The sequence below is a fragment of the Narcine bancroftii genome, chromosome 3, assembly GCF_036971445.1.
Source record: "Narcine bancroftii isolate sNarBan1 chromosome 3, sNarBan1.hap1, whole genome shotgun sequence".
Classification (NCBI taxonomy): domain Eukaryota; kingdom Metazoa; phylum Chordata; class Chondrichthyes; order Torpediniformes; family Narcinidae; genus Narcine; species Narcine bancroftii.
The window spans coordinates 350,669,137-350,687,520 of NC_091471.1; the positions used below are offsets into that span (position 1 = coordinate 350,669,137).

Below are 18,384 nucleotides of genomic sequence, written 5' to 3' on the forward strand. Positions count from 1 at the left end.
GTTTTGAAGGGTGGGAGAAAACCAGGACCCCCCCCCCCCCCCCACAAGGAAACCCACACAGACATGGGGAGAACGTACAAACAAACTCCTTACAGACAGCGCCATATTTGAACTCTGGTCACTGGTACTGTAAAAGCGTGGCACTCAACACTACACTAACTAGATGGGAAATGTGAAGTCAATACACTGGATTAAGAAAAATCAAAAGGCAGACTATTATGTAACTGGATAGTGAAGGATCAAGATGTTCGAGTGCATGAATCACGAAAAGGAAACAAAGGTCCAAATAGGGTAACAGCATTTTTGGCCTTTATTTCAAAGGGGCTGGAGATTAAAATCGGGATTTTTCATTAAAGCTTCACCTGGAATATTGCGTACAGTCCCCTTACTTAAAAAGACAGTCACACTGAAGGAAGTTCAAAGGAGATTCATCAGGTAAATTCCTGGGTTAAGAGAGTTGTTCCACTGAAAGACTCAACAGTTCGATCCTGTATTCTTGGAGTTTGGGAAAAATGAGGTAACCTTAATTCAAACATATCTATATATCTATCAAAACAAGATCGTGAGGGCACTCAACAGGGTATATGTTAGAATGTTTTCATCAGTGGGAGAGTCACAAATAGGGGGCGTAACGAGAAGGGGCGGGTCATTTAAAACTAAGGTCTGCCAACATTTCCCCTCAGAGTGTTGAATCTCTGCCCACTGGGTAATGGAAGCTGCATTGTTAGAAGTAAATAAAGTGGAGGGGATAAAGATGTGATAGATTGAGGAATGGCAGGGTATAGAGGAATGGCACAGGAGAGGAATGGCATAGATCAGCCATGATCATATTAAATGGTGAGATAGGTTTGAAGGGTAGAGTGGCATGTTCCTGCTCCTGTTTTCTTGATATTCCATTATCTGCATTTTAAAATGATCCCCCATTTATATCAAGTAAAACTCAAAAGTCTACAGATACCATGGTTGAAGTTAAAATATAATGCTGGAGAAACTCCGATCTCTCATCCCAGAGGATTGAATGAGGAGACTCTAGAGATTGTAGATGATCTGATGAACATCTTCTAGAATTCCATAATTTCTGGAATTGTTCCTGCAGATCAGATGTGAAAAATTATTTTTCTGATAAATTTGAAACAATAAAAAGGAATGGCTTGCACATTTATTAACCTTGATCTAATGCCCTTTCTAGGCAACGACTAACCGCCGTGGTCGGGGGAAAAACTGAAACAGATATGATGTAAATAAATGTGGTCTCCAGTGATCTTTTTACAAGATTTCCATTGAAGAATAAAGATGTTTTGCTAGATTTGTACATGCGTGAGCCTACACCAAAAAAGATCTACTTCTATGTAAAGGGAGTGCAACAAAGATTCACCACAAATCCTTAGATTTTTGGACACTGAAGAAATAAAGGGATATTGGGATAGTGCAGTCAATGGAATGGAGGTAGATCAGCCATGATCGTAGTGAATGGGACAGCAGGCAAAGGCCAGATGCATATTTTTGCTTGAAATTCTTGTGCTGTGTAGTTTGGAACAGAGAACATGCATGAATATGGATTATTCAGAGACGTAGTCATTTGAATATCATCAACATATAGTAGAAACACTGCCTGTTGTTTTTCCATCAGGAAAGCTGGCTCCAATTCAGGCTTTGGTTTCTAATACAAGCTGCTGCCATGCAAGATGGCCACACTGATCTAATAAACAAATGGGTCTATTCAGAGGTGGGGATGATTGAGAAACTAAGACATCAATTTTCACATTGTAGAAAGTTTGTCCACAATGTACTTGAACATTTTGTACTGGCCTGATAATCGAAGTGAAAGGAGTGTAGATCAGGACTTTATCTGCATTTCCTTTACACATGGTGGTCTCACTTCATTCCTTTGACTCCATCAGAGAATACAGTCACTAATGGCTCCAGAAAGCCAGGTAATCTGTGAATGAAGTCCTTTCCACCCATGAACTTATTGTAGAGATTGGTTCAACAGCAACTTATCAAATCTTGACCATTTGTTCTGCCTGAACTGACGTGGTGATAAAAATGGCTCTTATAACTGAACCACACCTGGGTTCTCTTCCAACACCTCTTCCCTCAAAACCTGACTGCTACATAAAGGTGCACTTTACTGACCTAAACCTCTCACTTTTCTTTTAAAGCTTCCTCTTTGATTGGGTTTTAGTAACACTTGCTACTATTCTACACTGTTGTTTGATTCTGCTTTGCAAACACATCATTGATCAGGAAGCTGACAATGGGGTGGAAGGGGCCAAATGAGAGTTACAAATAGTGACTAAATTAACTTCAAAATGATCTGTCATACAGAAAGCAGTGCAATCACTTGTGCGCTGTCAGACTCCACGACAGCAAGGTCACTGACATTAATTTATTCCAGGTGACACTGGTTGAGCACAGAGGTTGGCTGAATTACTGGAGAAAAGCCTTTTTAAATGAGCCAATGTTCCGCTGAACTGACACAAACATTCTCAGTGAGCTTCTCACCTGCAGGGAGGTGACTTGATAATTCCAACAAATTGTTGGCTGCATTTTAAGAATGAAGATTTACAGAGTGCTTTTCACAACCGCCATAAACATGGCGAAAGCTCATTGTAGCCAAATGCAAATCTTGAGTTATGATGATTGTAAACATGTCTGCCAGTTTGCACGTGGTAAATTTCCAAAAACAACAAGCTAGTGTTTCTTCAATTTGATTACGCGTTAAACAACATCTTGAACATTGTGAATAACTCTCAAAGCAATGTACTACTAAATGGACTTTGTTTTTGGACTTCCATCTCAAACCCCCTCCACTTCTTTGACCAAACCTTCGATCATCTATCATAACACATCCCTCTGTAGTTTTCTTTTGGGTCTTTGTGAATTACTTGATGGTAATCTTCTGCAGAAAGGATGATCTCAGCAAGTTGACATCCACAATCTTAATAATCTGAACATTTGAGTTCAGTCCAAGAGAATAAATGGTCAGCTTGAAAGATGATTACTTGATGCAGACAAACCAGAATCCTTTTCCTGTCCCATGACCATATCGCCCTCCCTTAGACAGGCATTTCCCACATAGAGCCTACAGGTGTGAGACAGTTTTTTTTTGTGCTAAATGATGAAGGCCCCAGCAAGGCAGGAACAAATTTTGAGACAGATCTGGGTTGAGGACCAAAGTTTTAGTCTGCAAAGGAATGGGGGAAAAGACAAAACTTGTGAGTTGAGGAGTTTGTCAAGAAATACTTTTGGCACCCCAGAGAAAAACGACAAGGATTCACTTTTATGGTTCACATTCTAGAATGAACCAGGATTTCCAATTGCCTGTATTTTTGTCCAAACTTTACATCTTCTTTGGATGTGCAAAGATGACATCAAACTCTCCCAGTGGGAAAACATTAGCTTATTTCCTTTCCCAGAGGAAAAAAATTCTCCTTGCATTTCAGATTCTGACATCCCTGCTGTATTTTTAAAGGAAATGCTGCTGTGATTTTCTGTTACCAGATATGAGGATTGAAAATGGAATTCTGTGATATTTTAACCTGCTGCCATGTTAATGAGTTTGTTGTCAAATACATTAAGTTCAATGCACAGATAGAACAAAATACTTGCTGCAGTCATTTCCCATTACATTAACAGTCATAACAGTATGTTTTTCAACAGCAATTAATGGTATTGTCCATGACATAGTGACCCTTGATAAACGACTGCAAATGGTGACATTAATGGTGGATAGCAATGGATTCTACCGCATGAGTCGACTCTATGTCACACCAGATGGATTCTTCTTCAAAGTACACATTCTTGTGGTTGATACATTCAACTGTAGACGACTTTGTCCAGACTTGAAGCTTGGTGAGTTGAGGATTTATATCATTACTGCATACTTATTAATCAAGGAACAGGGGCTCAGAGTGATGGATGATATCCTATTATCTCATGCTGTGGTCCTGGTTCAAAGCCACCTGGATGAGAGTCTTCCCTGTTGGAAAGGAAGTTGTGATGTTAAAGGAATTTAGGTTCCATCTTTATTTCATCAATAACCTTTGAGCCAGAACTTGCCCTAATTTGATACTGTCTGGCAGTATCAAAGATGTTGGTGTGCAAAATAAGCACATGGCTGAAGATAGAATTGAAGAAGCTTTAATCTGACTAAAGCCTTTTTGTAAAATGCAACTTGGAAATATAGGAAGTTGAGATATCAAATGGAAAGATTTTCATTCTCCAGCATTAATGTCTAACATTCTAACATCCAGACAGAGTATGATTTTTTTTTTTTCCTTTGCATATTCTAAATCAGGAACCTAGCAATTTTTGGAAAACTAAAACTAATGCATAAAAAAATTAAAAAGAGGAGGGAAAGAGAGAGAAATTGTTGTGCATACTCAACTGTTCAGGCAGCATCTCGTGGAAAGAAATAGTTCATGTCTCAGGTCAATTATCTATTATCAGAACTAGTGAAAGTTGGAATCATGTTTAGTGAACTAGCATGGACCAGATTCTTTGGGACATGGGAGGAGCCGCAGCTTCCAGGGAACCCCACAGAGAAAACATGTAATCTTCACATAGGAGGTCAGGATCAGTGGAGATGCCATACAGAGGTTCTATCAACTGAGAGGAAGGCTCCCCATTCACTGCATTAAAAGAAATTGACCAGCTTGCACGAGAAAGGAGAAACATGAGATGGCCACTGTGGCTCTTGAGCATGTTCTGGCACTCAATCAAGGCATGGGGATCTGCTAATGGGAGAGAGGTCAAGAGGGTTAGGACATGGGGCAAGAGTCCAGTGTTTAATGCTCTTTCTGTGTCATTCAGGTGGAAGATACATCGTGATGGGACTAATATATCACAGAAGATACCCACTACCCATGTGGGTACAACAACATGTTGCTGGGAGGCTCAAACCTGGAGATGGGCTGTTGAAGAGCAGCAGCTACGTGAGGAGATTTAACAAAAAGAGGGACCGGAAAGTCCAGCTGATCAGTGATGAAAACTGTGACACCACTTTTCTCTGATCTCAGCAAAGTGAGATTGGTCAGAGCATCTATGACATCTGTAAAAATATTTCAGTTTCCTTTCGAGAGGATATTTGTAACTCTAAAGCGTAGCTCAATGTTTTAAAAAAATATATATTTATAGTTCTGGATTCTTTGTATGCATTTCCCCCATTGTAGCAGGGATGCCATGGTTGGCCTTAGCGGCTGGGACACAGAATGGGGGTGGGGTAGGAATATCAGCTACGTGGTTCTCTGCTTCCATTGCTTGGACACAAAGTGCCAGAGAAACTCAGCAGGTCATGCAGCGCCCATCAGAAATGAAAGGTAACCAACATTTCAGGCCTGAGCCCTGTGTCAGGGATAAGGATAAATAGGTAAACACCAGAAAGGAGGAGGGTAGGATGTGAAGGGGGCAGGGAGGGGAAGGAGCTGGAGGAAGGGAGACTGTGGGGTGTGGGGGGGGAGCTGGAGGAAGGGAGACCATGGGGTCGGGGGGGAAGATGGAGGAAGGAAGACTGTGGGGTGGGGGGGAGCTGGAGGAAGGGAGACCGTGGGGTGGGGGGGGGGAGCTGGAGGAAGGGAGACCGTGGGATGGGATGGGGGAGCTGGAGGATGGGAGACAGAGATTGTTTTATTGACCCTCCATCGATGCTGTCTGACTGGGGGAATCCCTTTAGTTCTCACTGGTTCCAGTATTTCCATTTTGGGGAGTTTCTAATGTTATGTTCCGTTGCATTTTTTTTTTCTGGCTTAATTTCCAGAGCGCACAGGGAATAACTGTCAACTCCAGTAGAACCACTGTAAGTGGCCAAGTCAAGTTTATTATCATTTGATTCTCCAGGTACAACCTGATGAAGCAGCATTTTTGGGTAGATGCAGCAAAAACACACTAAAAGCTGGAAGAACTCAGCTGGTCTTTTCAGCGTACATAGGAAACAAAGATATATTGCCAACATTTCAGGCCTGAGGCCTTCTTCAAAGAATATTCAAGCAAAAAAGAGGAAATCTCAGAATACAGACAGAGCTGGGCTGGGGGAGGAGTCCAGTTCAATAAAAGATGTGAATTGGTTATGATAAGGGCAGAGATGAAAATTGATTATGTTTGTGCAAAAGGAGACAGGGGAAAAGGTAGATAGACAGCAGGGAGAAGATGTTGGGTGGGGGGGGGGGGAATTAATGAAAGCCAGAGAAGTTGATATTAATGCCATCCGATTGGAGGGAGCCAAGTCAGAAGATGAGGTGTTGTTAATGGTCTCAGTCTGGCAGTGTATGATTCCATGGACAGACACGTCAACAAGGGAATGGGATGGGGAATTGAAATGAGTAGCTGCGGAGAGATCCACCCCATCAGTCTCTGAATCCAACACATTCTCCTCCGCCATTTCTACCAATACTATGCAATCCCACCACTTGACATTTATTTCCCTCTCTGCCTTCCACAGGGACCACTTCCTCCACGACTCCCTTGGGCACTGCTCCCTCCCCACCAATAGTCCACACTTGCACCCACATCTCCTCCCTCACAGTCCTTCCAAGTGAAGCAACATTTCATGGGTTGTCTCCTGAATCCAGTGCTCCTGTTGTGGAGGTCTCAACATTGGAGAGACTGGGAAATCGCTTTGTTGAGTACCTCAGCTCTGTCTGCCACATTAGAGTGGTTCTCCCAGTGGCCACCCATTCCCATGTTATCTGTTCATGATCTCATGCACTGCCAGACTGAGACCATCCACAAATTGGAGGAACAACACCTCATCTTCTGACTGGGATCAGATGGCATTAACATCGACTTCTCTGGCTCAGACACCACCTTAACAGGCCATTCGGCCCATAAATCTGCTCAATTTACACCCAATTAACCTACACGGGAGGGGGAGGGGTAGGTTAATTGGGTGTAAATTGTGCTTTTGTTTAAACCCACCCCCTTCACTTCTCTTCTCCCCCCCCCCCCCTTTTGCCTCTTTCTCCTTTTGCACAGACGTTATCAATTCGCACTTCTCCCTGATCAGATCCAGTTCGCACCTTTTGTTTGGTCTCGACATCCCCCCCCCCCCCTGTCTGTACCCACCCGCCCCAGCCCTGAAATTTCCCGCTTTCCCCTCATTCCTTGAAGAAAGGGTCTCCGCTCCAACCGGCCGAGTTGCTCCAGCGTTCAATGATGTGGCTGTTACTGCAACCACAGCGCCTGAACCGGCAGAGACACACCCATGATGTGCAGATCTGGCATCGCTGCCTTCTCGGCCCGGCCCGGCCCTCCTGTGGGAAATGCTGGGGCTGGGTTGAGATCAAAGCCGCCGCCACTTTGGCATCGAGCCGTTTACCCAAGAGCGGAAGGTTCGGGATCCTGGGTCAGATCGCGACGGGAACCCAGTTCCCCCGGGGACCCAAGAGGAAGAAGGGAGCGGAGCTCGGCTCGCGTCCTCCAAGGCATCGTAATAAAGTCTCTGAAAAATCCAAGGACGTGGGGGGCTTTTTAAACAACAAAGGAAACGCACTTGGACAGGGAATGTTGACAATGTTTCTTCCTCCTCGCTCCCCCTGTCATTTCCCATCCGCTGCCCCCTCCACCATCTGCAGGCTGGCTGCTGCCGGCCAGAGGGAGGTGATGCCACGGGCCAGGGTCAGCCTGGGGGTCCAGCCCGGAGGTTGGGTTCCTGTCTCATCAGCTGGTCAAGGCTGAGTTCACTGAGTAAATGAACCTTTTCAGAACAGGTACAGATCCCCAGCTCACTTCTAATTCATTGCGAGTGGCCCATCAAAGTGATAGACAAAACAAATTGCTTAAAAAGAGAGAAAATTTAGCCCTTCAAGATTTTATACTTGAAATGGCACCAACTCCACCTAATTTCGTATTCCTTGATCTCCAATTACACAATTTATTGCTCGATAATCTAATCCTCACAAATGGCCAATTTGGTTCTTCAAAATTTCCCCCCCACCTTTTGCCCTTAAAGTTAGGGATACCCTGCCCACGTTTAATGGAAAAAAAAATCCCCATTTCAACAAAACTACTTACAATTTTAGAGCAGAATCAGATCTCAAGGTTCAAATAGAGAAATAAGACTGCAGATGCTGAAATCTGGACTTTAACCCCCCCCCCCCAAACTGCTGGAGAAACTGAAGGTCCAAACAGCATCTCTGGCGGGAGACAGACTGCAGACTGAAGCAGGGTTTCCAATGCAGTGTCTACTGTACTTTTCCATCCATGGAGGTTGCCTGACCCACTGTATCCACCAAAGGTTCAAAACCAAACCATGAAAATCAGGGGCCACTATTTCACACAAGAGGTGGCAGAGAAAAATATGTATTCTAAACTGCCTGGCCCAGATGAAAAGAATGTCATTCACTACTCACCTCAGACCCTAAGGAACCAGTTTGGATGCAAATCATCCTGGATCCTTAGGGATTATTCAACAGCAAGTCAAGTTAAAGCAATTACTGCTGAGAAGTAGCTCTGTAAAGATACCAGCTTGATTCTTCAAATATGATCCCTTGAAACAAGTGTGCAGAGGGGAACCGACACTGTCGATGTGTCTCCCCTGCAGAAAGCATGAGATGGTGAACAACTAGTCCAGGGATACGACAGACATTCATTTGGCCAAGCTTCTGTGTTGGTTGAGATCAAATAATTTTGTACAAGGAAGAGCTCTGAACTGGGGCCGAATTTCTGCTGCTCAATACCCAGTCAGGCAGTCAACATACCCACCGACAGCTGCTTGGAAACATGTGGAATGTTTTACTCTGAAAGATTTCAGGAACACACATGAGTTAGTTTACTGCAAAGTTTAACTTTCTTTAGACCTCGTGTAATAGAACTGGATAATGCTAAGAATATGAGACAACCCTGGGAACAGGAGGCTTTATCTGTGAAGTAGCTCCACCAAAGGTTATTAAAATATTTGGATAACAGCACTGAGCAAAGGGCAGAACAAATGTCTCCAATGGGAAGGGAATGCTAACTCTCCGAGTGTTCCTGGGGGGTAGATAAAAGCAGGACAAACAAAAAAAAAACTGCCTTTGTTAACATCTTAAAAATGGTCAAGTCGATGTACTTTTTTCTTAAGGTTCTCGTCTGGCTATGTCCATTGGGAGTATTAATATTAAATGATCTTTTCACTCAGTCATCTGTATTCTTCTGAAACAAAAAATTCTCAAGCCCACTAATTTTTTATTTGGAGATTTTATTTTGCGTTTCTGACTTCAGTAGATCGGTAATTACTTTCATGTTCTTAAAAAGAATATATTAACTAACTTTGAATACTTTCTGCTTCATGGCACAGTACAGCAACAGCAGGATTTAGTTAGATTATTTATTATCAGAGGGAAGAATTTGGTATCATGTTTCTTTAAATGTGTAGTTAATGACCCCTACTGTCATGTTTAACCTCTGGATGGATAAAAAGCTTGGGGGTTAAGACTCCCATTTCCTCGATCACTATTAACAGTGATTTAAAACATTTGAGCAAGTTACAATTCCTGAAACAATTACACCTTATGGGATTCCATCTTTCAAACTCATCAAGATCAAAGAAAATGATACCTGATATCTGTGTGGGAACAGTCATACGATGCAATAAACAGTGTTTCACAGGATTCATTCAGTTCCCAGCCACCCAATCTGTTAGGACAATAAGAACCTTTTATCTCTCTTTCTCTCTATATATTATATATATTTCAAAACACATTTAGTCAGCTGTCAATCAAGTCAAAATTGGGTATCACCTCTTGCAACTGTTTGAGGATCACATACATGGACATTAAAGTTAACATTATTGAGAGTATTTCAGGCAGAGATTGATACGTATCCGAATAGTCAGAATTTCAAAACGTTATCGGGAGAAGGCAGGGCAGTGGGAGAATGGATCAGATGGATTGGACTCAATAGGACGAATGACCTACGTCAGCTCCAATTACTTATTGTCTTACAAATAAGACAGATAGTGATTTGGGGTGACACAGTTGGCATAACACAATGCCTTTTTAGCACCAGTGAGAGACTGAGGTTCAAATCCCACACTGTATGTAAGGAGTTTGTACGTTCTCCCCGTGTCTGTGTGGATTTTCCCTGGGGGTTCCGGTTTCCTCCCACCGTTCGAAGGTTAATTGGGTGTAAATTGGGCAGCACAGACTCATGGGCTGAAATGGCCTGCCTCATCCAAGAACATTCTCTTCTTCCAACTGAGTAAACAATCCTACATTCTTTTGTCCATCCCAATTATTTTTTTTAGGATTACTTTCAATGTAGTTTCTCTTGTCGCAAACTTCCACCAACACATGAACACTTCCTGAAACATGCTCCCAAGAGTACACCATGCATTGGCCAAGTCTCTTCACACGTTGCACTGCTGGTTGAGAAGACTCATCCTCTCATCTCACTCTTGTATTCTATGCTCAATAGTCTTTTTAATTATTTTCCTTTTGGCTGAACAATTTGCAGATTGAGGATAAATCATACTCATCTCTGGGGATGACAACTGTGTGGAGGGAAATAAAGGAGGAAAGTAGACCAATGCATCAGGGATCAGAGGAATACTTAATACAGAATTTATTAATTTTGAGGAAAGTCTCTTTTCCTTTTAAATTAGCTTCCTAATAAAAAGGTAAGAATCTTAACACAAGTACATTGGTTACAACTACCTGCAGAGCAGGGAGGAGGATTAGATGGATCTATGGCTGTTTCTAGCCTTGACATTCTCAGTTAATAATCTCTACACAGCTCTACTAATCTCTGGTGAAACCACACAGAGTATTGTACTTAGTTCTGGGCTCCTCATTACTGGAATGACATAGAAGCTAATGGAGAGGGTGCAGAGGAGATTTACCAGTATATTGCCTGGACTGGAAAATATGTCTCGTGGGGCAAGGTAAGCAGAGCTAGGGTTTTTCTCTTTGGAGTGAAGAAAGATGAAATGTGACAATAGAAGTCTACAAGATTAGGAGAGCCACAGATAAGGTAGCACCTGCATTCACGATTCTCACCTTGAGGCAGATACAATAAAACATTTCAAAAGACATTTGGACTGGTACTTAGATAGAAAAGGAATAGAGGCAAATGGGACTGGCATAGACAGGTGTCAGGGTGATGGACAAGGTGGATTGAGAGGGTTTGATTGTGTGCTTTGCAAATCCAGGAGGAGTCCCTCTGGCCCTTATCTGCATCAGCCATAAAACAACACAACCCAATTCAACCTTCTATAGATGTACAAAGTCTCAAGGTCACAGCTCCAAGTGAACAGCCAAGTCATTTTTAAATGTAATTTGTGCAAAAAAAAACTGTTCTCAAGCTATGTATACAAAAGAGAGAAGGAAGTGGTCATTGGGGGATCGGAGGTGGAGAGGGTGAGCAAATCATCCAGTTTGTCATTGAGACTGATGGTGGAGGGGTAGCAACTGTTCCTGAACCTGGTGGTGCGAGTCTTGTGGCACTGATACCTCTTTCCCGTTGGCAGCAGCGAGAAAAGAGTGTGTGCTGGGTGGTGAGGATCCTTGATGATTACTGCTGCTCTCTGAAGACAGCGAACCTTTGAGGAAAATCCTGTTTCTAGAGACCCAAATCCATATGAAAATTATAATAAAATGGCACAAAGGATATCATTCAGCTACAGCCACTGGGCAACTCAGAACTCAGCTCTTTGCCATGCATGTTATAGTACTTTAACTGCACATGCAACTGAATTCCACTGAGAATTGCTAACCTAAGGCAGTGAGCTACAGAACACCAAATCTTGAATTGATTTCATAATTATAATCCGCAATCTCACTTTATACAAAGATCTGAAGAAAACAAACGCAGACCATTTAATCCAATGGTCGTCAACTTTCTTTACCCCGACTCACATACCACAGAGCACCTCTGGCATAGGTGCTGTGTGGTTAGTAAGGGATTATTTAAGGTGGGATGTAAGTGGGGAAAAAAGGTTGAAAACCAGTGATTTAATCTTTCCTCACTTGTAAATTTTTTAAAAAGTGTGGCCTAACTAGTTTTATCCAGTTCCAACAGCACTTCATGGTGCTACATTCTGGGTCTTCAATTATATTTATTGGTGTGCGCGCTAGGGGCATTTATTGTCCAACTTGAAAACTGGTGATCTCCCCACTTCCATCACTGTATGCCTTCCAGTCAAGGAATTTCCATAACATTCCATAACAGGTTCTAGGGATGTGGACTCACAACATTGAAAAATACAGAAAGCAACTATGTAAAAGGCTTTTTTAACCTCCTTTATCTCTAACCTGCTTTGATACATTCATGAATCTACAGAGTCACTTCAATGCAAGACTGTGCAAAGATACCAAGGACAGATGAAAAAAAAGTCATTTTATGTAGATAGTGCAAGCCAGTCAGGAACTCAAGACTACATTTGAACATTAGATTATGGCTGAATTACATCACAACTCATATTGATCCTTCGCAGAAGCCTGTTATCTTGGTTTTGAAAATTTGTATTGCCATATTTTCAGCCCTTCCACCATCCCTTGAATGAAATAAACTTTCTTGGCATTTTTGACAAGGTACAGAGAAGGAATCCAAAGGGACCATCACATGGTTAACCACAAATTGCTGTAAATGAAGCAGCAATTAGATAATGTGCCATTGCCATTACCCTTGACAATGAGCCTCAGGCTTGAAACGTTGGTTGCCATTTACTCCCCATGGACACCATGTAACCAGCTGAGATTCTCCAGTACATTGGCATACTGCACTTAACTCCTCCAGCAACTCATTGTTCGCTTAAAATAAATGCCTTGTTTGTCTAAAAATAATGAGCTATGGTCCCAATTCAAAAGGGTGTTCTTAACTGGGCAGAAGGAAGGAGAGCGTCAAACACTTAACTGGGCAGAAGGAAGGAGAGCGTCAAACACTTAACTGGGCAGAAGGAAGGAGAGCGTCGAACACTTAACTGGGCAGAAGGAAGGAGAGCGTCGAACACTTAACTGGGCAGAAGGAAGGAGAGCGTCAAACACTTAACTGGGCAGAAGGAAGGAGAGCGTCGAACACTTAACTGGGCAGAAGGAAGGAGAGCGTCGAACACTTAACTGGGCAGAAGGAAGGAGAGCGTCAAACACTTAACTGGGCAGAAGGAAGGAGAGCGTCGATCACTTAACTGGGCAGAAGGAAGGAGAGCGTCAAACACTTAACTGGGCAGAAGGAAGGAGAGCGTCGAACACTTAACTGGGCAGAAGGAAGGAGAGCGTCGAACACTTAACTGGGCAGAAGGAAGGAGAGCGTCGAACACTTAACTGGGCAGAAGGAAGGAGAGCGTCGAACACTTAACTGGGCAGAAGGAAGGAGAGCGTCGAACACTTAACTGGGCAGAAGGAAGGAGAGCGTCAAACACTTAACTGGGCAGAAGGAAGGAGAGCGTCAAACACTTAACTGGGCAGAAGGAAGGAGCATCAAACACTTCAAATGTAATTTATAGATATAATTGTTTACAATGAAATAAAACTTACTGTACTGGGTCTTTCTCAAGTCAGCAAGTACTGATGTCTCCCAAGAGGGGCCAGGTAACTGGAGACAAATTCTGGGTACGAATACCAGAATGGGTGTGTCTGGAAAGCAATAAAAATCACTTCCACAGTTAAAACTTCTTTGGAGACGCACCTATTTGCTTCTTAAATATCTGTATTGTGGTGGAACAAAGTATACATTTTGAGTGATTTGCTGTCAACTATTAACATGCTACTGAGAGAGCCACAGTTGCTCAATTCACATTGGATCTTCAGTGAAGAGAATCCCAGTCAACCCACGACCATTCTCAACGTAACACACAAAACTTCCAGCTGAATTTTGCTTTCATGTTCTGTGATCTGCACTGGTAAGATGGTTTGTAAAACTGCTCTTGTTCAGTTCTCTTGAATCACCTGTTATTGCTCTCAACGGAGGAATTTTGCAAAATATTTTAACAGCAATTTCAATTCATTTTTTTTTAAATAAAGGAAAGCAGCCAGAAATTTTCTCCTTATCTGCTCTTCCAGCTTCTGGACACTACTTGTATGAAAGCAAATTAAAAAGTATGCTGTTCCTTGTGCTCAAGAAAACAACGCTCCCTCAACATATCAGATGAAGTCAGGAAAAGTATTTCCTCACCATTCTGGAACTCCACACTTCAGCAGATAAAACTAAGAAACTGTTCTCAAAATTTTAAAGAGGTAATTTCTTCCAAGACCTCAGTCAGGCCAAACAACTGAAGTCTTTTTTTTTCTCACCAAAATGCCACGTATAAAAATGATTAATGGCAAAAAAAACTCCAGGAGTGTTTTTTTCTAACATGATAAAAAGATGACACCAAGGTTGATGTCAAAAACATTACTTTATTGTCTAGGATGAAATGTCCTATCAAGTACAAAAGAATTACTCTTCATAGTTGCCACAATCTGTTTAAAAACATAGATAGCAATCTATTACCTACAGGTAGGAAAGTTTTTTTGCAACATTACTCAAACGAAAAGTTTGTAGATATGAATAAATAGTACAGAAATACTGTGATGTGGTGATGAGATGTGCAGTATTTCACAACTCTCGAGAGTTAGTCCATAGTTTCCCCCTTTTTAAAAACTCAATACAAATGCATACAATATGCAGCATTTCAAAGTTCTCATCCTTTTCCAAATTTTGTTTCCTTTGTTAGAATTCTTGGAAGAGACCCAAAGTCTAGCAAATGGTTGTTTTAAGCACATACAGAAACACTTGTGGATTTTCGCTGTGGGAGATAACGGTTGCCTCCATTTATTATTTTCATATACATCAATATTTCTGAACCTTAATACAAAAAGAAACAAAAAATTTCAGCATTTGACAAAATGTTTACATACAAGATATCTTCAGTACACACTGTCCATTTCAGTCCGTCAAATTTCCGCAGAGTGATTGGTCGTTTCCTGGCGCTGCCTCTTCACCGTCCAACTGGGAAGCTGCCCAATGATGCCAACTGCTAATGGAGGTTGCACGCCGCTCCGCCAGTCAGACTGGTTCGCAAAACGTCTTGTTGGATCCCATTTCACTGTGCACGCGTGTGCGCGTGTGTGTGTGTGTGTGTGTGTGTGTGTGTGTGTGTGTGTGTGTGTGTGTGTGTGTGTGTGTGTGTGTGTGTGAGAGAGAGAAATGATTCCTTTCAATTAAAGAAAGGATTAAGGGTTTATCACTCACCTACAGCAATTACATAAAAAAGACCGGCTTATCTGCAAGTGAGGCCTTTTTATATCAATAGGGGGAGAAAAAGCACATAATTAGTTGACAAACAAGGGCAGCAGATTCTAAAAAAGAAAGCTTCATCTTTTCTCAGTAATAAATAAATACAGCTGTCAAACTTAAACATGTTTGTTTCATTAAAGACAGCTTGCAGCCAGCTTCTTCACTGAAGAACTGTGGTGATGAATGTTGCTGGGAAAACTGAAGCCAGTCCCTTGTAATAACAAGAGTGGGCAGGACACGCCGTGCCAAGTGAGGAGGTTGCAAAAGTCAGATTGGGCTGTTAAAGGGTGGCTTACTTTATTTCTAATTTCCTTTATTCCTTCCTCTTTTAATCTCTCCCTTCGAGCTTCCAACAAACAAAATGGGGCTTCTTCCAATTCAGTTGTCTGATTGGTGCTTGAACAACAGTGCTGGTTATGGTCACAGTCAGTCAGGAAAACCTGACCAAGTATATCTGCCTCTGGTGGCATCAACTCCGGCTGTACTCTGGATATGGATCCTGTTATTCATGCTTGGTTCGATATTGTTCCTTGTTTGAAGTCTAGAGAGTGCTGCAATCTACGCAGTAGAGTGTGATTTGTTAGGAATGAGACCTATGGAATGGAAAAGGGGATATCTCAGTGTCTTTATAATGACAAAACAATAGCCAATTACTTAGAGCAACGGTTTCATCTGCAAAATACAAAAACAGACAAGTTGTCAATATGTTTGGTAGAAGTCTGCATTTAATCTGAATAATTATGCAATGGGATTTCAATTAATTTCTTCCCCCCCCCCCCCAAAGGAAATTATCTATAAAATAAATAATTCATACTTTCATTATTGTTAACTTTTTCCACATCATTTTCAAATAGCATGCATGCATCTGGTTCTGACCCAGAAATAAATTCAGGCAATGATACAGGACAGCAAACAAGGAGTAGGGAAATAGCACACCAGAATAAAACAAAATTATTGTAGATATACTGGGAAAGTCAGATAACATTTTACATTAACACATTAACTTTGCACCTTTAATGAAGAATATTACATGATCATGAGTAAAACACGTTCTAAGAGGTTTGTCCAAAACTTTTAGAGAGGATGATGACCCTGGAAAGGATTCCAGAGTTTAGGGATCTTGGACAAAGGCAATGGGACCCAACGCAAGGTTAGATTCTGTGGACATTAGAGATGGAGGAAGAAAGGTGTTGAGGGAGGATATGAGGGAGATGAGAATTTTAAAACTGAAATATTGTTGGATCTGAATCTAGTGAGGGATATTGAGTAAATTACGTGAGACTTGCTGCAGAAAGGATACAAGTGACAGAGCTTTGCAAGGGCAGACACTTAATTAGTGCAAGATGGGAGGATGATTTGGAGAACATTGGAAAAGCCAAATCTAGATGTTCAAAACCCATGTTTCAGTAGCAGATGACAGGAGAAGGGATAGACGGGCAAAGTTATTGGGTTGGGAAGCTTAGGTTAGAATCGAAAAGGATACAAAAAAATAAATTGAAAACTTATTTCATTCTTTCCCCCTTTTCCAAAACTAGAGAGCAGGCACCGTGGCAGGCAGACCATCAGCATTGTAGTCTTACCTATTTGCTTTGAAAGTCTTCAGCTTTTGTACAAAAAATGATTCTAGAACCTCTGCACATTGATAAAACGGTGAATCACTTGGATTATAGTAACGGCAGTTGTCAAAGATTTTGGTCATATCACCAACAAAGTCTGTCAGTTTTTTGTAGAATCGATGATGCACCCTTTCTTCCATGGTAGCAAGATCTGTATGAAAAATAATTTGTTGATGAAATACAACAAAAATCCTGAAAAAAAATCTTCTCCATCCAAAATTTCACATGAATGTATGAATTCGCAGCAAGTCTCTCAAGACTGCTCTATTTAATATCTGATCTAAATAGAATAATCCATAATAGTGTCAACCTATAACACCCTTTCACCCCTTTCCTTATCGAGATTCGATCTCTGCCATAAGTTATAAAATGTTTCTGTCACTCTGAGGAAATGCTCCAAAAGCTCACTCAGAAGCAGCTACCATCTCCACCCTTGAATTACACTGGATAACAAAAAATTTTCTTCCTGAACACATTTGGGTATATTGGATGGATTTTGGGTTGCTGACCTCAAAAATCACCTTAAACCTTTCCTATCACATACCTTTTTCTTAAAATATAACCCATTTTTGTGATTTCCTGTCATATTTTTAATGTGCTTCAAGCATACAAAACCATGAAGTGCAATATGTCATTGAAAATTTATTTCTGCATTGGCACTTGGACTTCTTCCCTGCTGATCTTGGTGCAGTCAGTGCAACTGGTGTCCATCAATGCTGGTCAACTATTGTTGGACACTAACATGAGAGGCATCAGATGGTGAGTACAAATGAAAATCCGTGATAAAACATTTTTAGGTCAATTGAACTAATGCGATGTGTCAGCATCATGATCCGATTAAACATGGTAAATTCAACATAAGTTCATTTAATGTTTTTCCAATTTCCCACGTGATAGAGCAAATCTGAAGTGATCTTTGTGTTCAGCTGGAAGTTGTCTATGATAATCCTTGAGTTTTTTTTCAGGAAGCAAACCTTTTGAAAAAAAATTCTCAGAACTAACCAGCTCATTCACCAATTAACCTGTTTACATTGCACCTAAAATCAGAATTAATAATTTATGCATTGCAGGATCTACAATACTGGATTGCACTGCTAATATGTGGTATGTGCAAGGAACTGAAATCCTAAATTTTAGTACTTGAATATGCCTATTGTCTTCTTTGAACTTTAAAACCAGCAAAAAGCAATTATGCAGAGAAAATAAATCACTTAATTCTAAATTTCATGCAACCATATCAGTAATTTATTTTGTATATTTATGCTCATGAAATTAGTTTTCCTTAGATTTTCTGACAATCTCGCTGGTAACTATTTGGCAATAAGAAAAAGGAAAACAAAAAACATACATTTGGTTCCAGTTCCAAAATACTGAATTACACGGGACAAACCTTGCTTCGCCGTGGGTGGCAGCTCCACAGGCTGCAACTGCTCATCCATACCCTCTTATTCTACACTCCAATGTGCAGGTTGGACATACGACAGAGGTCAAAATATCAAGCATGTTTAAAATAGGTTCTCATTCAGTACCTAGAGGTCACTCCCAGCCCACTCCCCTCGTAGAAGGCCTGGAGCGGAAG

The 18,384-nt window shown here is 41.4% G+C and overlaps 2 protein-coding genes and 1 long non-coding RNA gene across 7 annotated transcripts in view; 1 reads left to right on the forward strand and 2 right to left on the reverse strand.

Moving 5' to 3' along the window:
- Window positions 1-5,151, forward strand: part of LOC138759410 (UPF0450 protein C17orf58 homolog) — a 54,708-nt gene extending 49,557 nt beyond the window's left edge. For 4 of the 5 annotated variants that reach the window (XM_069929748.1, XM_069929747.1, XM_069929743.1 and 1 more), the window contains 2 exons: window positions 3,664-3,855; window positions 4,816-5,151. In XM_069929748.1, coding sequence (XP_069785849.1) covers window positions 3,664-3,855; window positions 4,816-5,015 — 392 coding nt within the window. In that variant the 3' untranslated portion in view covers window positions 5,016-5,151. The remainder of the gene's footprint in view (window positions 1-3,663; window positions 3,856-4,815) is intronic. The other variant, XM_069929744.1, reaches the window with a different exon arrangement.
- Window positions 91-13,599, reverse strand: LOC138759412 (uncharacterized). The gene is made up of 3 exons (XR_011354823.1): window positions 13,449-13,599; window positions 9,535-9,612; window positions 91-3,982 (listed from the first exon to the last, which is right to left on the reverse strand). It is a non-coding gene; the product is annotated as an uncharacterized lncRNA (long non-coding RNA).
- A 1,086-nt stretch (window positions 13,600-14,685) lies between these two features.
- Window positions 14,686-18,384, reverse strand: part of bptf (bromodomain PHD finger transcription factor) — a 163,588-nt gene continuing 159,889 nt past the window's right edge. The window contains exons 31-32 of the mRNA XM_069929749.1: window positions 16,770-16,956; window positions 14,686-15,782 (exon numbers count right to left, since the gene is read on the reverse strand). Coding sequence (XP_069785850.1) covers window positions 15,770-15,782; window positions 16,770-16,956 — 200 coding nt within the window. The 3' untranslated portion in view covers window positions 14,686-15,769. The remainder of the gene's footprint in view (window positions 15,783-16,769; window positions 16,957-18,384) is intronic.